Source organism: Equus przewalskii, unplaced genomic scaffold, assembly GCF_037783145.1.
Source record: "Equus przewalskii isolate Varuska unplaced genomic scaffold, EquPr2 contig_12340, whole genome shotgun sequence".
In the NCBI taxonomy this organism is placed as follows: domain Eukaryota; kingdom Metazoa; phylum Chordata; class Mammalia; order Perissodactyla; family Equidae; genus Equus; species Equus przewalskii.
The window spans coordinates 1-25,221 of NW_027227029.1; the positions used below are offsets into that span (position 1 = coordinate 1).

General features: G+C 33.5%; 1 protein-coding gene across 1 annotated transcript; it reads right to left on the reverse strand.

Annotated features, from left to right (window-relative positions):
- Positions 1–6,013: 6,013 nt before the first annotated feature.
- LOC103543759 (olfactory receptor 2M3-like) lies at positions 6,014–7,009 on the reverse strand. The gene has a single exon (XM_008511325.2). The coding sequence runs from the start codon at positions 7,001–7,003 to the stop codon at positions 6,014–6,016; it is 990 nt and encodes a 329-aa protein (XP_008509547.1). The 5' UTR covers positions 7,004–7,009.
- Between the last annotated feature and the right edge of the window lie 18,212 nt (positions 7,010–25,221).

A 25,221-nucleotide genomic window follows, 5' to 3' on the forward strand; every position in this document is an offset into this window, starting at 1 on the left:
TCCAAACAACATGAAAATATGAAGGCAAAGATGTTGCACTCCTATGTTCACTGCACCATTATTCACAACAGCCAAGACTTGGAAACAACCTAAGTACCCATCAAAGGATGAATGGATACAGAAGATGTGCTATATATATACAATGGAATACTTCTGAGGCATAAAAAGACGAAATCTTGCCATTTGAGAGAACATGGATGGACCTTGAGGGTATTATGCTAAGCAAAATGAGTCAGATGGAGAAAGACAAATATTGTACGACTTCACTCATAAGTAGAAGGTAAGATAAAAACAACAAACAAACAAACACATAGATACAGAGTTTAGATTGGTGATTACCAGTGGGGAAGGGGAGAGGATGGAGGGTGAAAGGGGTGATAGGGCAGATGCATATGGAGATGGATGGTAATTAGCCTTTGCGTGGTGAACATGATGTAGTCTATACAGAAATTGAAATATAATGATGTATACTTGAAATTTATATAATGTTATAAACCAATGTTACCTCAATAAAAAACAAATAAATTTTAAAAAGAAAAAAAAGAAAAAAATATACACAAAGTTCCCTGTTTGAATCTATTTTGGTCTATAGACTGTATTTTATTTTTATGCCAATATAGCTAAGTTTAGTAATTCTCTTCTCTCTGTTACCAGCTGTAAAACAATACTCTTGGAATAAAAATATACTTTTCACTATAAAAACTATAAATAAAATAAAACATAATAGAAAGGAAGGAACATTTAAAATCAATTCTTTAAGCTTCTATCTAATGAAGTGAGAATATGAAGACTAAATTTAAATCAAACTGAGAAGAAAATATATAAAGAGATAAAAGCAGAAATCAACAAAATAAAACATGACTAATAAAGATAATCCAAAGATCCAAAATCTGACAAGGACAACATAAGAAAACAAGATTACAGACAAATAGCCCTGTATACAAGGATACAAAAAGCATCAGCAAGTTGTCAGTGAATCAAATCTAATAATATGTGAAAAGGTCAATTGTGATTTATTCAAAGAATGCAAAGTTTAACATTAGAAAATTAGCCAATGTTGGTCACCATGTCATCAGAGTAAAGAACCCTACAAGATCTTCCCCAAAAATGCAGAAAATCAGCACCCATTTATCATAAAATCTGTTGACAAACTAGTAATTGAAGGGAATTTTGTCAGTATGATGAAGGGAATCTATGAAAAACCCACAGCAAACATCATACCTGAAACATTAAATGTTTATTTCCTCCAAGAAACAAGGCAAGTAAATCTACCCTTAACATTTCTAGTCTACATTATGCTGGACGTCCCAGCCAGTGCAGTGAGGTAAGGAAAAAATAGAAAGATTGGAAAGGAAGAAGTAAAAGTGTCTTTATTTTTATATGACATGATAACTTATGTAGAACATCGTAATAAGTCTACAGAAAGAAAAAAAAACTAGAACAAATAAGTGAATTTAGCAATTTCACAGGATCAAAGCTCAATATACAAAAATTAGTTGCATTTATATATTTTAGCAACAAGCAATCAACAAGGAACTGGAATAAAAATATCATTTGCATAAAATTGAATTAAAATCATAAAATAAGAGGGAATAAATTTTACATAAGATGTGTTACATCTTTACACTGTGTATGACAAAATATGGAGCAGAGAAACTAAGGGAGACCTAATAAATAGAGACATATGCCATGTTAATACACAGGAAAAGCTAATATTATTAAGATGTTCATTCAACTAAATTGGCCTATTGATTCATCATAATCCCAAACAAAATCAAAGCAACATTTTTCTTTTAAAGAAATTGACAAGCTGATTCTAAAATTTATATGGAAATGCAAACGACCTAAAACAGTCAAAATATTTTGAAAAAGAATAATAAAGTTGGAAGATATTCTATTTGATTTCAACACTTATTATAAAGCTACAGTAATCAAAGCCATGTGTTTTTTTTTAGGATGGACACATGGGTCAGTGGTACAGATTAGAAAATATCAAAATAAATCCACACAAATAGAGTCAACTTATTTTCAACAATGATAATAATGTGATCTAATGGGGAAGGGAAATCTTTTTAATAAACAATGTTGAGACACCTAGATATCCACATCTAACTCATACTATACACCAAAATATATTCAAGATGTGTACACAGCTAAACGTATGAGGTAAAACTATGTGGCTCTTAGAAGAAAACGTAAGAGAACATCTTCTTGACCCTACAGTAGGCAAAGTTTTTTAAAGGACATTAAAATGCACTACATATAAAGGAGAAAAAGTTTGATAAGTTGGAGCTCATTAAAATGAAAAACATCTGCTCTTCAAAAGACACTCTTCGGAAAACTCAAAGGCAAGCCACAAGCTTGGTAAAAATATTTGCAGAACAGTTTTGAATAGGCCCTTTCCTAAGGAAGATATATAAAATACCAATAAATACATGAAAAAAAGAAAAAACCTCAGTATCAATAATAATTGGATAAATGTATATTTAAACCACAAAGAGATATTACCTTACACCCTCTTAGATGGTTAAAATTTCTAAGTCCAACAATGTTGGGGTGAAAAAAAAGATGACTATGTTGAATTATTTCTCAGGCAGTACTTAGATCTCCCTTTCCTTGGGGTCAGCCACTGCAGAATCATTTTCTTCTTTTGGTGGGGTTGTTTCCATGATTTCCCACAGTCGTTGAAGTCTTGCATTGCTGTTTTATCTTTGAAGAAGTAGTCTCCTTTTCCAGTCCTCACTGACTGTTTTCAGGATAAAAAGATCTTTACCAGTCAGTCCTGTTATTAAAAGGGTATCTCAGGTATTTTTTATGGATTCACTCATCCCACTCCTTTTTTTTAACTTCTTGTAGGGAAGTCAGGGATCATGTCCCTTCTCTCAATCCCGCATAGCCAGGCTGGGTGCTGAAAGGTTTCATGTGTTTTTCACAGGGCACTACCCTGTAGGGTTAAAAATTGCATGCCTTCTCCCAATAGCACAGAGTCAAGCTGGCTGCTGATTCCCATGTGCCATCTGAACAGGCTTGTACGCCATCTGTTGGAATGCATATACACCATCTGCAGGGTTAACATGCACCATCGTGGAGAGGTGTGTGCAGTGCTGGGGCATGTGCCAGTCCTTTGGGGGGCTGCAAGTGAGTTGACCCCCAGGGTTTATTGGTAGACCTTTTGGAAGAGTCCTGAAGCCAGCAAGTAGAACCTGCAGCTGGTTTTGACGATCTGTGTGGTGGCTGCTGTGGGCCCTCACCCCTTTTCCCTGCTACTAGCATCCCCAGACTATTCAGCCATGTCTATCTTCTCAATAATCTGGGTGAGACAAACCACAAGTGGGCCTTTTGGTCAATGCCCTGTGAGGCTGAGGAAGCAGGTTCTCCCTCTGCTCTCACTTTTCCCCTTGGGAGAATTTGCAAGCAAAGCGGATCTCTCTTAGCCCTCAGCTGTGGTCCTTTGGGGGAGGGGGTCATGGGTATAGCTTAACTGTTCCTACCTGCTCCCTGTCTATTCTTGGATTTGTTTGCTTGATTGGAGGCTGGAATGTCTCCACTGGACTCTTGTGTTCCCACAGAGGTATTTCTGTCCATAGATAATATCAAAATCACTGTTTCCATAGATCTGTGAGCTGGAATCTCCTAGTCAGGCATCTTGCTCTGAATCTCCTCTTTTATGCTGTGTATTCAAACAGAAGCTATGAAATTTTTCCATGTGATTCAAAGGGGTTTGAACAAATTTATAACCGAAATATTACTCTCATTTTTTCACTGTTTTTAATAAGAGTATTGAAGGTTTAGGTTTCCTTTATATAGAGATTAAATATATTTCTCAACCATAATTATCTGTGAGTGACCTCTAGTGTTATAATAGTTCCATTCTTGAAGTACCATTCTTGAAGTATCATTTGAAGTCTTGATTTTTCTGTATGAAAAGATGTAATTATATTACTAATATTAAAGCCATCAATCTTTTACCAAGGATATATTTCAAAATAATCACGTCTGCTTTCCTGTATAATTAGTAGCACTTATTTTGAGAGGGTAATACAGTACTTATTGTTATTTTCATCACCTTTTGTCCAAAAGTAAAACAACTTGTTTTACCCATGATTGAATTCACTTTCAAGAAAAATTGTCAAACAAGACTATCAGTGAGAAATTTTGCTTCTAGTGTAGACTTAATTTTAATAAAGTAAAAAAGAATGCATTATGGTATTATCTTATTAAACTCACTCATTCTTTTCTTACCTATTACTTGTGCAGAGAATCCTAGAAGGGCAATATCTATTTCAATTGTCTTATAGAACTGAAAATGGAAAGAATATGGAATACAGCATCCATAAGTGTTTATGAGGTTCATAATGTTACATCTTTCCTATTCATTATGTTGAATGTTATATGTTAAGTAGAAGACAAATTATATGTTATAGACAAATTATGAGTATAATCAAATTCCATAAATTATATGTTGATCCATTAAATAAGAGCATAAAAACTTTAAAGAGTTTCTAAAAGTTTATTTAATCCGTTCAAGCATTTGGACATTACCAATGTTTTCTTAAATTACTGACAGGATAAATAGTTGCAATTGTATTTTCATGGTTTTTGTGGATAGGAGCCTGTAAGTAATCTGGGTGTGTTTGGCTGGAAAAATCCTAAACTGTCTCCCATGATCTCTATTCTCTGGAGTTAGGTGCCTGATTAGGTTAGCCTCTAAGATAAGAGTTAATTGTGCAGCTTAATTAAGATCCCATATCAGTTGACTTAAAGTAATCTAAGGGAGATGATCCTGGATTGGCCTGGGTTAATCAATGGCAGTCTTTATAAAAGGACTTAGGTCTTCCCTGAGGTCAGAGAGATTCTCCTGCTGGTCTTGGAAAAGCAAGGAACCATATGTTATTCATATGAATATTAATTGCAGGTAAATGAATTATTTCAACAACCATGTGAGTTGGAAGATGACCTTGAGCCTCACATAAAACTGCAGCCCCAGCAAACACCTGGATTGCTACCTGTTGATACCTTGAGCAGAATACCCAGTTAGCCATGCTGGAAATAATGACCCATATAAACTGAAATAATAAATGGTTACTATTTAGAGTGCCCAAATTTGTGGTAATTTGTTATGCAGCAAAGAAAAAAAAATACAATGAGGATTTTGTAATAGAGTTTTAACAGAACAGTTCATATTCATATTATGATATAAAGATTCTTTTCTCATAAAAACACCAGAATCTCCATAATTATATATAACAATATAATATGTATACAACAATATGTATGGAGTTGTGACATGAGATTTATGAAAAATATACACTACATAAAAACAAGACTTCATTAAAACAATTATCATGTTTTCAGGCAATTGTCATATATTACCCATATATGGATTAGAAAATCTAAGGATGGGAAATCTAGACTTTAAAGATTCATATTCAGATTTCAGTCACCCATTTATAAGGTTAATGTCTATAGACGAAGGAAATAAATGGGAGCTCCTCAATCCTCTGATATTCGGAGGACAGTGTTCGGTACACATAAAGCTCCATATGCCTACCCCTCAATCTAATACTTCTGTTTTCTCAATCCAGTTAAGATAAATTTATTTTTATAATGATCTAAAATACATACCTAAAACTTTGCATATAAGAAGATTGGCTATTTTTAAAAAATTGAACAGTCCAAGGTACGATATTAGACCCAGTAGAATTATTTTTTTGCCAAAGTTATGTCTATGACATGTTAAAATACTAAGTTTAATCAGTACAGTCAAGCAATGTGTATTAGGATGGGAAAATGTCTCTCATTTTTTAACTGATATTATTTAAAATATATATAAATTGTGCATTTTGTCTTACAATAAATATTTCCTTATAACCGTATGTTGAATTTATTATGAAAAATGAAATATTTCAAAAAAAGAATGCAGTTTTTCATAGCTGAATCCTATGTAGTTGCCATAAATCTATAACAATGGGTAAATATTAGATACTGAATTGTATTGGTTGAATACATCAATTTAAACATACAGCAAAGAATATAGGGGAAAAAGCAAAGCATAAAGATTATTGGGCAACTTACTCTCCAGGCTTGACCTTCCCTTTGTGAAAGCTCTGGCCACTTCCTTGTTGTGAAGGCTGTAGATGAGGGGATTCAGCATGGGTGTAAAAATGGTGTAGAAAGCTGATACCATCTTGTCCTGGGTCGGGGAACGATCTGAAGTGGGTTGCATGTATATGAACATGGCTGCTCCATAGTACATTCCCACCACCATGATGTGGGAGGAACAGGTGGTGAAAGCTTTGCGGCGACCATCTCCAGTTCCCATGCGAATGACAGCGCGAATAACATGAACATAAGAAGCAATGATTACGGCTACAGGGAAGAGAAGCATAATAACACAGCAGATAAATATCATCCTTTGAAACAGTAATGTGTTAGTGCATGAGAGAGTGAGCAGGGCAGGGACATCACAGAAAAAATGAGGAATTTCCCGGGCACCGCAATATGAGAAGGATAATGCAACTGCCACTTCAATTATACCATCAAGGGAGCCAAGAATCCAGGAAGAGGCTGCCATGAGACCACAGATTTTCTGGCTCATGAGAATTGAGTATCGCAATGGGTAGCAGATGGCAACATAATGGTCATAGGCCATTGCAGCCAACAGGAAACATTCAGCTCCAAGCAGGGACACATAGAAAAATATCTGGGTTCCACAACTGGCCAGAGAGATGTACTTCTTGCCAGACAAGTAATTGAAAGCCATCTTGGGTACAGTGGTGCAAATGAGCATGAGGTCCATGAGGGACAGTTGGCTGAGGAGGAAGTACATGGGAGTGTGGAGCTGAGTGTCCAGGTAGATGAGGAGAACCATGGCAGTGTTTCCCATGAAGGCCACTGTGAAGATGCTCAAGACCAGAGAAAAGAGAAAGATGTGGGTGGGATTATGATTGAAGATTCCTAGCAGGATGAAGCCTGAGTTGATGGTTTGATTCTCCCATGCCATGATGAATATTTCGCTATATACAATGCAACATGAGAGAAAATTTTAATGCAAAATGTATTGTTAACAGACATAATAAGCTACATAGTAGAAACATGAGAGTTTGTCAAGTCACATAATCAAGTAAGGCAACAAGTCAATTCCTGTGGTGTAGATCATCCCTTTATAATTACAGTATGATCATGAAAGACTCATGAATTTTTGAGACATCAATATCATTTTCATTATTTTTCCATGGAACTCAGCATATCACACCACTATGCTAATAAAAATTCTGTCTATCGAAGTGTAGAGGGAAGCACGCATTTGTGGAAATGAGACAGAGTTAGTCAAATGTCAGGTCAACAGAAGACATTGAAAAATCAATTATGAGAAGTCTGTTAAGTAGGCCTTATTCTAATAATGGTGAATTGAAGTGGAAGTAGCTCCTCATTGATATGCTCTTCCCCCACTCCATCTCTAAAAATGATGTGTGTCCAAAAGATATAGGCCATTTTACTCAAGAAGCAAGATAGAGAAGAGTGCAAGAGCATAGCTCAAATGCCTGTGACAGATTACTTTAGCTGCATGATCTTGGGCAATTATTAATTTCTCCATGACTTATTTTCCACTCTTAAAATTTGAATATTTATAATATATATATTATAGAGTGTTATTAAAACTAAGTGAGATCATATTTATAAAGTATGAACATTAGCTGGGATACAGTGTGTATCATGTAAGTATTTCTTAAATAAGTAAATACTACTGGAGGGAAGAAAGACTACTCCTACTTCATCTCTAGACTATTATTGTTTATATAAAATTTATCTTTCTCATTTTCTTAGCAAGAACTTTTAGGGAGATTTCTTTGGCTACACAATAGCATATCGATAATTCTCTATTTTCACATCTATTTATTTTTCTTTCTTTATTCCTTCTTCAAAGAACAAGACATTCTTCTTTCTGTCTCCATTAATACCACCTGAACAGTTTGTAGACATACTCTGTCTCTTGCACATTTGTGTCCTCCTAAACTCTATCTGTAATAGTCACCAATTTTGTGTATATTGCAGTTCAATTATAAGCCAGTATTCACTACATCTTAAATGTCTAATTAGTTATAAACACACTTAGAAACATTTCTTACATTTGCAATGCTTACAAGAAATTCAACACACACTGTATGAATAATTATAACCAATTCTACTTAACTTTTTTCAGGTATTTTTATTTTTTCACTCTTCTCACACACAATTGCTGCTTAAATCTTTCTAAAACAGTCTTCTAACCTTTTGCGAACCTGTCATTATATGCACCACAGAAATACCTTCAAAAATTTCTCTTGAAAATTGCCCATGATTTTTCATACTACCTAAATGAAATTTAATGCCCAACAGAAAATTAACACATCACTTGACACAGCATAATCTCAGTCCTTCTAGCAAGTGATACGTATTTTCTATTTCAAGTTCACTCATGGTGTTATACTTGTGTGGAATTCTCCCTCTCCCTATGTTTTAAAATATAAAGATTAACACTTATGAAAAACAACGTAGATGAAATTATCCCCTGACGATTTACCACTTTTTTCCCTTGTACAAAGCAGTGCTTTAATCAATTGTGCTGCATCCTGGAATATTATCCAAAACAACAGAATCATTAGTTCTTTCCATTTGGACCTAAATTGCATAATTAATTGTTCTATAAACTAGGAGGTTAGGAACCTTGAAAGCTGTTTGGCCTGAGGAATTCCATGGACCAGAAACTATTTTGACCTGTACTTAACTTTCTTCTTGTTTCTCTTTCTGCCTAGACACAGCCGCATGGTGCTGTGGAGCTTCAGTCTTACTCATGTAGCTGGGATCATCTGGGCAAGTGAAATGTTGCTGCCATCCTGCAGTCCATTCTATGTCCAAACCTCCAAATCAAATTTCTTTGGAGTATCTTTTAAAAGAGAAATTGTTTAAGGTAATGCTGTAACTATTTAGCACTATGCTGCTGTTGTCCCCATTATCAACTAACGGCAGGATCTGCCTCTATCATTAGGACTCATTGGCCACCCCACATTTTGCTCATGGATGCTTTTCATGATCCCTGTGTCAACAACAAACTCCAACATATTTTAAGTTCCTGTCTCTTCACCTTATGTCCATATCTGTAAAATCATTCTTCATTTTAGCCCATAATAGAACCCTCTGGAAGAACAGCAGTGTGGGATAGTAGAACTAATCAAGACTAGCTGGTTTCTATTAATGTCAGTTTGTAAAATCTTGATCAATTTGAGTTGAGAAACAGTGTTAAGTTGTCCATTCCTAGTAAAGAAATGAAATATTTGCAGTGCAGTCGGTGGAGAGGTTTAGCTCATATATACACATACGATTGAGCTTAGGTCTCCTCTGAGGAGGTTTCTCGTGCCTGAAATTCTTTCCTATTCCAAAACCCTTTACCTTTGTGTATTATCTCTCTCTTTCATGTTCCAGCACTCACACGTGTGTATCTTTCTTTAGGACTCCTTCTTTATTCTGTAGATAGCAAGTTCTACATCTATTGAACTTACAGAAGAAGAGTGGCCTACTATCTCTTTTCTGTATAAAAAGCAAATATTACGGACCTTCATTCACGCTGTGAAACATATTTGGTGAGGAATTTTTAAGAATTAACTCATTCTATCTTTGCATCAACCTTGTGAGGAGCGGAGGGAATTAAGAAATAATCTCAGAGACATTAGTTAACCTACCTGGTGACATAGGAATTGGTGGTAGAGCAAGATTGCAAACTCGGGTTTATGTGATTGGAATCTTGCTCTACCACCAATTCCTATGTCACCAGGTAGGTTAACTAATGTCTCTGAGATTATTTCTTAATTCCCTCCGCTCCTCACAAGGTTGATGCAAAGATAGAATGAGTTAATTCTTAAAAATTCCTCACCAAATATGTTTCACAGCGTGAATTTATCAGATGAGCCTTACCACCACCATTATACAGATTCCTGTCACACCTTTATTTTTCTATAATCTTCCAATAGCCTCCACTGTTATTCACCTGCCATTATTTTTGAAAATGTTCTATTTTCCTTTACAATATCATCAATTGCTGTTTGACAAGTTACATGCTTATTCTGTATTCTCTTAATCAAACAAGAGAGGTTTGCACGCAGACAGAGCACATAAGATCCCCATAAGCGGCTGGAGCACAAACGCACAGATTAGATCCAGTGGAGAGCATTGCAGTAATTCATAATTTAGCATATGTTACATTGTTCCAAATCATGCCTTATGTTTACTTAGCATCTTCACATGTATTATTTCATTCAGTCTTCAGAAAAACTGTGACACATATAAGAAACATAATGATTTTATAGAAAAAAAGGTAAGTTGCAGATCAACCTGAAAAATTACCTATTTAAAGGATCTTAAAATATCAAAAAGTCTAATATACATAACTTTTGAATAAAATGTGATTTCATTTGATTGAACGCCTGAATGCCTAAGATATTTTGGAATATATTTTCTACCTCAGTCTTAACTTCTAGATGTTCTGAGCAAGATATGATATTACTCACAGAGCAACCGGAAACCTTTAAATTTCCAAAGAAAATCTACACAACACAATTTTACTAAGTCATGTGTGATTTAATTTTGCAATCGCTCCAAGGAATTCAGTTCCTTGTCTTCAATTATAGCACTGTGTGTTATCATCCAATTTTTCCCCTAGGGCCTCACATACAATTAGTTTCCAACTTGGAAATATAAATTGTATTGATTTTAAGATCAAATAGAAAGTTCTGCTACCTTGGTTATTGATATAAAGTTTCTATTATTTTCTCCTCTCTCTCCTGGCTCATTCATATAGTAATAACACCGTTTTCACTCTCCTTTTTTTCTCTCTCATATTTTCAAAATCTCTCTATTAACTCCATAAAATTAAGGGAAAAATTGCATTGACTTTCTCATTTTATACAAAATAAATAAATTCCTCATGGTGTTTGCTCTTAGTTACCTGTAAACAGAACTCTATTAAACTTCAACAATATTTTCAAACTGATAAATCAAGTGGTCTTATTCTGGGCATCATTAAACATGAGATTCCTTATCAGAGATTTCAGCGTTATTACAAATTATTCTTTCTTTGAAAGCTTGCCATTTGCTGTTACTCTTTTCTGATTCTTCTATTAGTTGTCTTATTATTATCCTCAAATACACTGGGTTAATTTTTCTCTCCACGGAATAATCTGATTCCCCATGATTTTTAGACGTTTTCCTCTCTTTCAGATTTGCTCACACTTATTTATTTATTCATTTATTTCTTTACATTTACAGATGGCTTGATCTGTATGTTTTCAGTGAATATTTTTTTCTGATTACAGATGTTACCAAAAGCCTACCATTTATATAACTTTGATATTTCTTTCTTGACTCATACTGACAACGCCACATTCCAAACTTTCATCTGCCAATGAATCTACTGCTTTAAAACAACACATTTCAGCTTGTAAGTCAAGCTCCATGTTGTTAATGGTGTTCTTCACTGGGTGTCATGGAGCAGCAATAACCTAGAAAAGGAATGTCTCCATTTTCAAGATCACTTAATAATTGCATGCGAGACTTCTTGGTCTATTTTATTTACTCACTAGCTATGTAAACAGAAAAAGAAGTTTCTTTCATCATGTTCTCAAAATGATTTGATATTGCTTGCATTTTTTAAACTTTTGTGAACCTATTATGTGAGAAATGGTTTCTTGCTCTTACATTAATGTGCGTTTTCTTTACTGACTTGTGTGGTTGTCTCATGTATTTATTGGCTATTTGTGTTTCCTTTTCAATGAATTGCATTTAAAAATAAATCATCATTAATTTATCTTTTACAAAAGCAAAAAGATTGGCATATAATTTCATATTTTTTAATTGTAGACAACCAATTTTTGTAGAATCATGTCTTCTACTGAACCCTCTTTCTACACTGATTCATAATGCCATCTAATATCATTAACCAAATTCGCATGTTAAAAATTCTGATTCAGGGTCCTTTAAGTGGATTCATTTTTTTTATTAGACTATTACTTGGTTCCTGTTTTTAGGGCTAAAAACAAGTGTTTGTACCACTGACAATTTCATCCCTTGCTATGATTCTTTATTTTTAAAGATTTATTAAGTATTCTTTCTACTTTATTTTCCATATTAGTCTTATTATCAGTTTTTCTAATTTCTTCAAAAACTGTTGTGATTTATAGTATTATAATTACAGTACATGTAGTTCCCTAAAGACTATGAGAAGCCCCATGTTATCCTCAAACTGCTTAAATCTAGGTTTTAACATGACAAGATGAATTATTTTGTTTCAGTCACATATGAAGTGGCATATGTTAGAAAACCAGTTATTTATAACTAAAAATAATTTCTAAATTATTTGGATTATGTCCTAATTCTGGATCATAAGTATAATTTGTTTAGTATTAATAGCCATGAACAAAACTGCTGTTCTAATTTATACATAAGCATAAGTTAACTAGATACCAGCAGATTGCTTTCCAAGATGCCAATATCAGAACATGTTTTCAAAAGCAGTTCTGAGAATTTTTATCTGTCTTTATCCTTGGCATCATTTAGCATTATCCAGTTTCTGAAATTTTGCAAGTCTATTGGGCACAAAGTGATAGTTTGTCATTGTTAAATTGCCATTTTTCTGATTATTAATGAAATACAACTCTTCAGACAAATGTTACTTTGTTTTTTTCACAAATTTTTAATATGTAGTAGTTCCTTGAATATTTTAGTTTTTATTGGTTTGTTGGTTTTAAACATAGAAAATATCTTCCTTCAATCTGTTTCAGTGTGTTAATTTTTTTCATGCTGTCCTTTATCAGATAATTAAAGTAATTAAATAACATTGTATTAATCTTTTATTGTATAACCAATTGGTTTCTTTCTCTTTATCAGAAATAGATTGTTTTATGTTCAAATAATTCTGTAGTATTACATTCCATACTTAAGTCTTTAACCAATCTAGAGTCCAGATTAAATATACATGTAAGAATCTAAATTTGTTTCTCGTCTATGTAATAAGCAAGCTTTCTCGACAACAGATCAGATTATTTTTGTCATTTTTATCTGCATTTTTTCTTTATCAGATACTGAATTTTTAATGCTTTAAGTTGTGTTTTGAGATCTCAATGATCTCTTTTAATTTTATTATGCTTATACCAGGATAGTGTCATAAATATATCTTTGTGTTTTATATGAATATACAGATGGTTCAACTTACAATTTTTTGCCTTTATGATGACGTGACACAAATTCAGAAGTAACTGTGGTTCAAATTTTGAATTTTGATCTTTTCCTGGGCTAGTCATATGTGGTGCAATATTTTCTCATGGTGCTGGGCAGTGGCAGTGAGCCACAGCCCACAGTCAGTCACACCACCAAAGGGAAAATAACTGATATACTTAGAACCATTACACAGCCATACAGCCATTCTGTTTTCGCAACAGTACAGTCATCAATAAATTACGTGAGCTATTGAACACTTTACTACAAATTAATCTTTGTGTTTGATTTTGCTCAACTGTAGGCTAACGCAAGTGTTCTGAGCATGTGTAAGGTACACTAGGCTAAGCTGTGATGGTTGGTAGGTTAGGTGCACTAAATGTATTTTTGACATGATATTTTCAACTTACAATGAGTTTATTGGGATGTAACCCCACCATAAGTCAAGGAAGGCCTGTATATTGGGAAAATTGCATTGACAATAGAGTGGCCGAGAGGATACTCTATGATGTCTGAAGAAGGTCCATGAATATACTATGTATTTCCACTTTGTTCTTTTGGGGATGCTTGCTTTTAAATGTCAACCATGCTATAAACAGTCTACTTCCCTGAGGTTTTCATGATGTGGAGAAATAATTAGCCATACGCAGAGACTATACGGAGAGAAGAATGTGAAAAAGAGAGAGAAGGACCCTCAGGCAGCTCCCAACTGCTTCACAGCTCCGCTATTCCAGGGTCAGCCACCATGTGACTGCACGAGGGAATCTGAGCTAAGATCTCCCAGACGAGGTCTTCCTGGATTCTTGACTCAGAAAACATGAGAGATTATAAAATTATCATATTGGTTAAAGCCACTAAGTTTGGGAGGACTGTTAGGCAACAGTAGATAATCGGAACTGGAATCTTTAATTTTGGAACCCAGCATTTGTGGATGACTGCCACAAGATTTGTTTTGTTTGTTTTCTCCCAACTTGTTAGATTTTATTTGTATATATTTTGATTACTTGTTAAATTATTATTGACAATTGAGATTAATCTTTACAGTTTAGATATCAAACGTTGTCTAGCATGATGAAATTCCTTGGCAGCTGCTGCCTCTGAATGCTATTTGAAGTTTTGTAAATGTCTGTAGAATAGTAACTTGCCTATACCTGCAGAAACATCTTGTTCTATGTTCTTCCCTTTTAAGTAGATTTTTAATGATAATTTACTTTAGGATTACATTATATGTATAACCATTTCATACATTTTCATACTTTTTGAGTCACTTTTGGTAACTAAATCATTTTATCTAAGGTTTCATAGTCTGTTAGTGGAAGATTTTCACAATATATTTTTTTTTAAAAAGATATCTTTATTGTGTCAGTTTCTAAATTCCCTTGTCCATTTCAATATATTATTGTCTGTACTGACTTTATTTAATGGCACTTGCTATGGTTTGTATTCTCTAAGAATGGTTACTTGTTTTTTCAGTTTCTGTAAAGCTTTTTTGCTGTTTTCTCTAATTCTATCTCTTGACACTACTACTTCTAATTTTTTAAAAAATAAGTTAAAAATCTTTCAGAAAAATATAACAAATTGAAATATATCAAGATATTATTATAAGGTAGCTAAAGAGCTGATTCAAGTGACTTGAAACATAATAATTTGCCTATATACCCTCAGTGGAAAACATCTAAGGGAAAAATAAAATGGAAAAGTCCCTAACTACTCTCAGAAATTCATAATGGTGGTGATTTTGTGGGTAATGTTATTCTGTTTGTTGTGTGGGTTTTGAAGGATAAAACAAAGTGGACAAAAGTTTTCAACTCATTGAGATTAATACCAAAGAGCTCAGTTGGTGGGTTGCACGGTAAAAGAATGTTTAGCTAAGTAAGAAATTATCAGATTTTCTTCCAATTGGTTGTACCACTTTTACATTCCACCAGCATTGGATGAGAGTTCCTGTTAATCCATATCTTACCCATAATTTGGTCGTGTTAGTGTTCTGGATTTGGTTACTCTAACAGGCATGCAGTAGCATCTCATCTTAGGTTTAATTTGCAATTCCCTAATGAGATATGATGTTGAGTTCTTTTCATACCTTCATTTTCCATCTGTACATCTTCTTTAGTGAAGTGTCTGTTCAGATAGTTTGCTTATTTTTTAATGAGGTTGTTGATTTCCTTATTGTTGAGCATTAAGAATTCCATACGTTTTGGATAACAGTCACTTTTCAGACAGGTATTTTACCAATATTTTCTCCCAGCTTTGGCTGTCTTCTCCTTCTCTTGATAGCGCCTTTCACAGAGCAGCTTTTAAGTTTAATGAACTCCAGTTTATCAATTTCTTATATGAACTGTCCATTCGATTTTTTATCTAAAAGATTATCATCATACCCAAGGTCATCCAAATTACCGCCTATTTTATCTTTTTGAAGTTTTATAGCCTTGTGTTTTACATTTAGGTCTATGATCATTTGTGTTAATTTTTGTGAAGGGTGTTGGATCTGTGTCTAGATACACTTTTCAGCATGTGAATATGCACTTGTTGCAGAACCGTTTGTTAAGAAAACTATCTTTGTTCATTCTATTGACTTTGTTCCTTTGTCAAAAATCAGTTGACTGTATTTGTGAGGGTCTATTTCTGGACTCTGTATTATGCTCCATTGATTAATCTCTTTCTCCAGTATTACACTGTCTTGGTTAGTGTAGTTTCATAGTGCATCTTGAATCTTGCTAGTGTCAGTCATCCAACTTTGTTCTTCTCCTACAATATTTTGTTAACTTTTCTAGATTCTTTGTTTTCTATGTAAACTTTAGTAACACTTTATTGATATACACAAAATAATTTACAGGGATTTTGATAGGGATTGCATTGAATCTGTAATTTGATTTAAAAAAAGAGGAACATCTTGACAATATTGAATCTTCCTGCTCATGAACATGAATTCTCTCTATTTTTTAGTTTTTTTATTTTGTATCTTTCATCAGAATTTCCTATATAATTTTTATATAGACCTTAGATTTAGGCCTAAATATTTCATTCTTGGTAGTGCTAATGTAAATGGCAATGTGTTTTAATTTTGAATTACAATTATTCAATGCTAGTATGTAGAAAAACAATGAACTTTTGAATAGCAAGCTTCAATTTTGCAAACTTGTTATAGTCACTTAGTAGTTCCAAGAGGTTTTTTTCCCCAATCTGTGTACTTTTTATTTTTCTTCTCTTATTTTCCTGAACTCCAGCACAATGTTGAGTGAAAGTGAAGAGAGGGAGCATCCTTATTCCTGACCTTAACAGAAATGATTACAGTTTCTCATCAATAAGTATGATTTAGTTGTAGGTATTTTATAGATGTTCTTTATCAAATTGAGGAAATCCTTGGTATTCCTAGTTTGTTGAGAGTTTTTATATAGAATAGACGTTCAGTTATATCAGATAATTTTTCTGCATATATTGATATGATCATGTTCTTTTTCTTTTGTTTGTTGATGTGATAAGCTATATTTACTTATTTTTGAATGTTCAACCAGCCTTGCATGTCTGAAGTAAATCCCACTGGTCCTAGTATATAATTTAGTTTATACATTGATGAAATGAATTTGAAAATATTTAGTTGAGAATTTTTGCAAAAACGTTCATGAGAGTTATTGGTCAATAGTTTTAATTTCTTGTAGTATATTTGTCTGGTTTTGGTACTAGGATAATGCTGGCTCATAGAGTGAGTTAGGGAGTATTCCCTCTGCTCCTATCTCCTGGAGGTAATTGAAGAGAATGGGCGTAATTCTTCCTTAAGTGTTGGGAGAGTTCTCCATTGAGCCCATCTGGGTTTGTCGCTTTCTATTTGGGAAACCTATTAATTATTGACTCAAATTCTTTAACTAGGCCTATTCAGCTTGTTTAATTATTTTTTGTGAGCTTTGGCAAAACATGAAATTTTAAAAAACGGCCCATTTCATCTAGATTATCAAATTTCTTGGCATAGAGTTGTAATGGTATTCCTTTCTTGCCTTTTTAATATGCATTGTATCCACAGTGATGCTCCCTCTTCATTGTCGTATCAGTATCATGTGTTCCTTCTCGTACTTTTTTTTTCTTAGTTAGTCTAGCTGGAGTCTTATCACTTTTATTGATCTTTTAAAAGAATCAGCTCTAGGTTGTGTTGATTTTCTCTATTTCCTATTTTTAACTACATTGGTTTTGCTCTATTTTTTCTTTTGATTACTTTGACTTTAATTTGCCCTTCTTTTTCTAGTTTCCTAAGGTGGAAGCTTAGGTTATTAATTTTAGATCTTTTTTCTTTTCTAATATGTATGTTAAATGTTAAAAGTCCCCCTTAAGAACACTATTACTGCATTGCACAAATTTTGATAAATTGTGTCTTTATTTTCATTTAGTTCAAACTATTTTTTAAATTTATCTTGAGATCTCTTCTTTGAATCATGTGTTATTTACACGTTGTGTTTAGTCTCCACATATTGGGAATTTTTCAACTTTATTTCTCTTATTGGTTTCTAATTTATTTCTATTGTGGTCTGAAAGTATAAATTGTATAATTTGTGTTTTCTGAATCTATGTGCTATATGGCTCTGAATGTGGTCTATCTTGGTGAATATTCCATATGAGCTTGAAAAAGGTTGTGCACCCTGCTATTGTTGGATGAAGTATTCTATAGATCTCAATAATACACAATTGATTGATAATGCTTTTGTGTTTAACTATGCCCTTACTAATTGTTCTGCCTACCAGGTCTGTTCATTTCTAATAGAGAAAGTTGAAGTCTCCAACTAAAATAGTATATTCATCTATTTACCCTGCATTCTGTCAGCATTTGCCTCATATATTTTGATACTTTGTTAGGTGTGTAAACACTAAGGATTGTTATATGTTCTTGTAGAATTGACCACTTTATCATTATGTAATGCCACTCTTTTTTCCTGATAATTCTCCCATGCTCTGATGTCTGATCTGCCCGAAATTAATATAGTTTCCCCACTATTCTTTTATACTATTGTTAGCATAGTATATCTTTCTCCATCCCTTTTAATTGTATGATTTCACCCATACTTGGAAGACATACAAACAAACAAAGATATGGAGAATAGATTGGTAGTTACCATAGGGGAATGGGTTGGTAGGAGGGCGTATAGGGTAAAGGGACACAAGTGTACTGAGGCAGGTGGAAACTAGACTTTTGGTGGTGAACATGATGTAGTCTATAGATGAAATCAAAATATAATCACTTCTGTTCACCTGTACACCCTCTGTACACCTGAAATTTATGTAATGCTACAAATCAATATTACCTCAATAAAAAAAACAAATAAATATTTAAAACATAATAATTTTAGTTTATTCATGTCTTTATATTTAAAGTGGGTTTCTTGTAGACAACACAGAGTTGGGTCTGATTTTTGATGCACTCTGACAATCACTGTCTTTTAATTGGTGTATTTAGACCACTGAGATTTAAATTGATTATTGACACATTTGAGTTAACATCTACTTACATCTTACTCTTTTCTACTTGTTGTCCTTGTTCCTTTGTCTTATTTCTGTCTTGCACTCTTTTTCTAACTTTGGTGTTTTTAATTGAATATTATATGTGATTCTATTTTCTCTTTTTTCAAGCATGTCATTTATAATTTTGTTTTACTTTTTTAATAGTTGTGCTAAAGTTTGTGATATGCAATTACAACTAATCTAAGTCCACTTTAATTAACATTATACCTTTTCACTGGTTCTGCACATACCATATAATAGTTAAGTATTCTCAATTCTTCCTCCCCATTCTTGTATCTTTGCTGTCATGCATTTCACTTATGCGTCATCTATAATCATCAAATTCATTGTCGTTTTTATTATTTTGAACAAAATGTTATATTAGATCAATTAAGACTAAGAAAAATAAAATTTTTATTTTGCTTTCATTTATACCTTCTCCTATGCTCTTCCTTTCTTTACGTAGATCCAGGTTTCTGATCTATACAGTTCTCCTTGTCTCTGAAGAACTTCTTTTAACATTTTTTTTAATTGAGGTAATATTGGTTAAGAGCATTCTATAAGTTTCAGATGTGCATCATAAAATTTGGATTTCTGTGTAAATTACATTATTTTTATCTTATGTTTTAATTTATTTTTAAGTAATTTTATTAAGATTATAATGGTTTATAACATGGCATAATTTGGGGCATACGTTATTGTTTATCAATTCCTGCATACACTTCATTGTTGTCACCCCCAATAGTCTAATTTTTATCCGTCACCATATATATGTACCCCTTTGTCCCTTTCACCGACCCCCAAACCTCCTTCCCCTCTGGTAAGCACTAATCTGTTCTCTTTATCCAGATATTTGTTATCTTCCACATATGAGTGAAAATCATTTATCAGACAAGGAGTTGATCTCCAAAACGTATAAAGAACACATACAACCCAACAACAACAACAAAAAACAACCCGATCAAAAAATGGGCAGAGGAAATGAATAGACATTTTTCCAAGGAAGATAGTCAGATGGCCAACAGACACACGAAAAGATGCTCAACATCACTAATTAGTAGGGAAATGCAAGTCAAAACTACAATGAGATATCACCTTACACTGTTCAGAGTAGCTATAATGACCAAGACAAAAAAACCACAAATGTTGGAGAAGATGTGGAGAAAATGGAATGCTCATCCACTGCTGGTGAGAATGCAAACTGGTGCAGCCACTATGGAGAACTGTATGGAGAGTTCTCAAAAAATTAAAAGTAGAAATACCATACAATCCAGCTATCCCACTACTGGGTATTTATCCAAAAAATTTGAAATAGGTTACCTTATTTTTACCATTCAAAGACTAATTACCATCGATCACCATACATGTTTGCCCAGTCACCCCTTTTACTCTCCTCCCTCCTCCTTTCCCCTCTGGTAACCACCCATCCAATCTCTGTCTCTATGTGTTTGTTGTTGTTGTTGCTGTCTTCTATTTATGAGTGAGATCATATGGCATTTGACTTTCTCCCTCTGACTTATTTTGCTTAGCATAATACCCTGTAGGTCCATCCATGTTGTCATAAATGGCAAGATTTCATCTTTTTTTATGGCTAAGTAGCATTCCATTGTGTATATACATCACATCCTATTTATCCATTCAGCCCTTGACGGGCACTTAGATTGTTTCCAAGTCTTGGCGAATAATGCCACAATGAAGATGGGGTGCATATATCTTTATGCATTCGTGTTTTCATGATCTTTGGATAAATACCCAGCAGTGGAATAGCTGGATCATATAGTAGTTCTTAATTTTTTGAGGAATCTCCATACTATTTTCCATAGTGACGGCACTGGTGTGCATACCCACCAGCAGTGTATGAGAGTGCCCTTTGCTCCACATCCTCAACACTTGTTATTTCTTGTCTTCTTAATTATAGCTATTCTGATGGCTGTAAAGTGATATCTAATTGTAGTATTCATTTGTGTTTCCCTATAATTAGTGATGTTGAACATCTTCTCACATGCCTTTTGGAGCTGAATATCTTCTTTTGAAAAATGTCTGTTCATATCTTTTGCCCGTTTTTAATTGGATCGTTAGCTTTTTGATGTTGAAATGTATGAGTTCTTTATATAGTTTGGATATTAACCCTTTTTCACACATATGGTTTTCAAATATCTTTTCTCAATTGTTATGTTGTCTCTTCAGTTTCTTGATGGTTTCCTTTGCTAGAGGGAGCCCTTTAGTTTGATATAGTCCCATTTGTTTATTTTTTCTATTGTTTCCCTTTCCTGGTCACACATGGTATTCGAAAATATGCTGCTAAGCCCAATGTGGAAAAGTGTACTGCCTATGTTTTATCTAGAAGTTTTATGGTTTCAGGTCTTAAATTCAAGTCTTTAATTCATTTTGAGTTAATTTTTGTGTATGGTGTAAGATAATGATCAATTTTCATTCTTTTACATGTGGCTGTCTAGTTTTCACAACATCATTTATTGAAGAGACTTCCTTTTCTCCATTGTATGGTCTTGGCTCCTTTGTCAAAGATTAGCTGTAAATAGATGTGTAGGTTTATTTCTTGGCTTTCAATTCTGTTCCATTGATCCATGTGCCTATTTTTGTGCTACTACCATACTGTTATGGTTCCTATAACTTTGTAGTACATTTTGAAATCAGAGAGCGTCATACCTTCATCTTTGTTATTTTTTCTCAGGATTCCTTTAGTATTTGGAGTTTTTTGTCGTTCCATATAAATTTTAGGAATCTTTGTTCTATTTCTGTGAAAAATGTCCTTGAAACTTTGAAAGGAATTGCATTGAATCTGTAGATTGCTTTAGTATGTATGGAATTTTCAACCATGTTAATTCTTCCAATCCAATAGCATGGAATATCTTTCCATTTCTTTGTGTCTTCATTTTTTTCAGCAATGTTTTATATTTTTCAGTGCATAGCTCTTTCAGTTCATTAGTTAAATTTAATCCTGGGTATTTGATTGCTTTTGTCCAATTGTAAATTGGATTGTGTTCTTAATTTCTTTTTCGGGTACTTTGTTGTTAGTGTATAGAAATGCAACTGATTTTTGTATGTTGATTTTCTATCCTGCAACTTTACTGCATTTGTTTATTATTTCTAAAATTTTTTTGGTGGATTCTTTAGGATTTTCTATATGTAAAATCATGTCACCTGCAAACAGTAAAATTTCAATCCTTCCTTTGCAATTAGAATCCCTTTTATTTCTTTTTATTGCCTGATTGCTCTTGCTAGGACTTCCAATACTATATTAAATAAGAATGCCAAAAGTGGGCATCTTTGCCTGGTTCCTGTACTTAGAGAGATAGCTTTCAGTCTTTCTCCATTGAGAATGACATTAGCTGTCGGTCTGTCATATATGGTCTTGATTATGTTCAAATATTTTCCTTCTATACACTTTTTTCAGACTTTTTATCATAAATGGATGCTGTATTTTTTGTCAAATGCTTTCTCTGTGTCTATTGAGGTGATCATGTGATATTTATTCTTCAATTTGTTAATGTAGTGTATCACAATGATTGATTTGTGGATGTTGAACCATCCTTGCATTCTTGGAGTGAATCCCACTTGATCATGGTGTGTCATCTATTTAATGCATTGTTGTATTTGATTTGCTAGTATTTTGTTGACAATTTTTACATCAATGTTCATCACTGATATTGGCTTGTAATTTTCTTTTCTGTATTGTCCTTGTCTGGTTTTGGTGTCAAGGTAATGCTGGCATCATAGAATGAGGTAGGAATCCTTCCCTCCTCTTCAAATTTTTGGAAGTGTTTGAGAAGGATAGGTATTAAGTCTTCTTTGAATGTTTGGTAAAATTCACCAGGGGAGCTGTCTGGTCCTGAATTTCTATTTTTGGGAGGTTTTTGATTACTGTATTGATCTCCTTACTGGTGGTTGGTCTATTCAAATTCTCTATTTCTTCTTGATTTAGTTGTGGAAGGTTGTATGATTGTAAGAATTTATCCATTTCTTCTAGATTATCCCATTTGTTGTCATATAGTGTTTCATAGTTTTCCCTTAGATTCTTTTGTATTTCTGAGGTGTCCATTGTAATTTCTCTTCTTTCATTTCTGATTTCATTTATTTGTGCCTTCTCTCTTTTGTTCTTGTTGCGTCTAGCTACAGTTTTGTGAATTCTGTTTATCTCTTTAAAGAACAAGCTATTAGTTTCATTGATTTTTAAAATTATTTTTAAGTCACTATTTCATTTATTTCTGCTCAATTTTATTATTTCCTTCCCTCTACTGCTTTGAGGTTTTGTTTGTTCTTCTATTTCCAGTTGCTTTAGGTATGCTGTTTCACTATTTATATGGAATTTTTCTTGTTCATTGAAGTAAGCCTGAATTGCTATGAACTTTGCTCTTGGCACTGCTTTTGCTGTATCCCATAAATTTTGGCATGTTGTAATTTTATTTTCATTCATCTCCAGGAATTTTTTATTTCTCCCTTGATTTCTTCATTGACCCAGTCATTGTTCAGTAGCATTTTGTTTAATCTCCACATGTTTGTGACTTTTCCATTTTCTTCCTGTAGTTGATTTCTAGTTTCTTACCTTTGTGGTCAAAAAATTTGTTTATATTATTTCAATATTCTTAGATTTATTAAGGCTTATTTTGTGTCCTAATATGTGATCAATCCTGAAGAATGTACTATTTGCAATTGAAAAGAATGTATATTCTGTTGTTTGGGATGTAATGATCTGTATATATCTACTAAGTCCATCTGGTCTAATGTGTCATTTAAGGTCAATGTTTCTTCTTGATCTTCTGTTTAGATGATGTATCCATTGGTGTAATTGGAGTGTTAAAGCCCTCTACTATTATTATGTTACTGTCTATTTCTCCTTTTATCTGTTAATAATTGCTTTGTATGTTTAGGTGCTCTGATGTTGGGTGCATATATGTTTACAAGTATTATATCCTCTTTCTGGATTGTTCCCATTATCATTATGCACTTCTTCTTCCTCTATGCTACCTTTACCTTGCAGTCAATATCCTCCTTGTTATTTAAAAATTTTCCCCACCAACAGAATATTACTGCCTCTTGCATCTATAGTGTATGCCAGCTCTGGACAATGACTCTCTTGAAAATCACTACTAGGCTCTTTCTATGCCACTTCCCTCCATGCATCACTGCCTGGCCCAAAGCCTCCAATAAGCCCTCACAAGTTAATTATTAGACCAATTTCAGGGTATTTTACTATTTAACCATAAATATACTTCTAAACATCTGTGCATGTTCTTCTACACGAGAATCCCTTTGACAGCATGAACAAAGATATAAAGGTAAAAATGGGTAAAGTTTACTGTGAATGTGAGAAAGTCAGCTAAAAGACAATCATTGGGTAGGAGGGAGATATACATTTTTGGACTGAAGACCAGGAAAGAACAAATAGAGTTGCTATAAAAAGAAGAAAGATTTAAAGAGGTTGCTATTAGGAGATGACAGATATAGAAGTAAAGAAAGTTTGGAAATGAGTGACTAAGTAAAGAAAGAAGGGATGGAAGAAGGAAAGGAGTGAGGGAAATAAAAAGAAAGGAAGTGAGGTAGGAAAACCAATTATATGAGCAGAAACCATCTCAGCTGATGTGTAACTAGAGGAGGGAGTTTATACTTAAATGCTTCTAATGTATATGTTTAAAGGTGAGAAAACAGAATTTTCCTGATACAATAAAATGTGATTTTCCACTATAATCAAAGTGAGGAAGTCATTAGAAACAAAACCGTGGTCCTATCATACCTTTTATTCCTTACATATGCAGGTGAAAAAGCTGTTGATAAGAGTTTTGAGGAAATAGTGCCTAATATCTGGTGATAACTGGACTGACCATGAACTGTCTTGAGAAGTCTATACTTTCTAAATGAAAACAGAATTAGAACCAATTACTGCACTGTCACATACACAGATTTGATTATTTAGGAGTTATGAATTACATGCAAACATGAAATTGATGAAAAAGTAGGGAACTTATTTAATTAACCCTTTTTTCTACAATTGGTCATATATATTATGTATACTTTTTCTCCTTTACTTACTTGTGTATAAAGATGTGATTACTCATTATTTAAGATAAGATTTTACCCAGGAAACTGTTCGTTCAAAGCTACAAAAAGATTACATGTCTGAATGAGTAAGGCTAAATTACTTTCCTGATCGATTTTAGTAACTTAGAATTCCACCAAGAATAGCAAGTTCTTATTTCTCCACAGATTGCATCCACGTTTTGCAAGATAAATTGAGACACAATAATGTGGTCTTTAAATGCTGTTTGAATTAGGAATATACACGATGGGTGAGAGTCAGGTGGAGTGCTCATGATGACTTTACTATAATGGAGCCTCAACCTCATATCCCTATCACACTTTGAAGGGTTGCTCTGAATACACTAAATTTTAACTTTCTGTAGTTTTAGGAACATGTATGGCTATTGATTATATTCTGTTTTTCTTAGCATATTTGTTTTTAATCATTAGTGGAAA

Bases quoted from the DNA above. Each gene is read 5' to 3' on its own strand.
- LOC103543759 (XM_008511325.2), bottom strand. From the start codon at position 7,003: ATGGCATGGGAGAATCAAACCATCAACTCAGGCTTCATCCTGCTAGGA.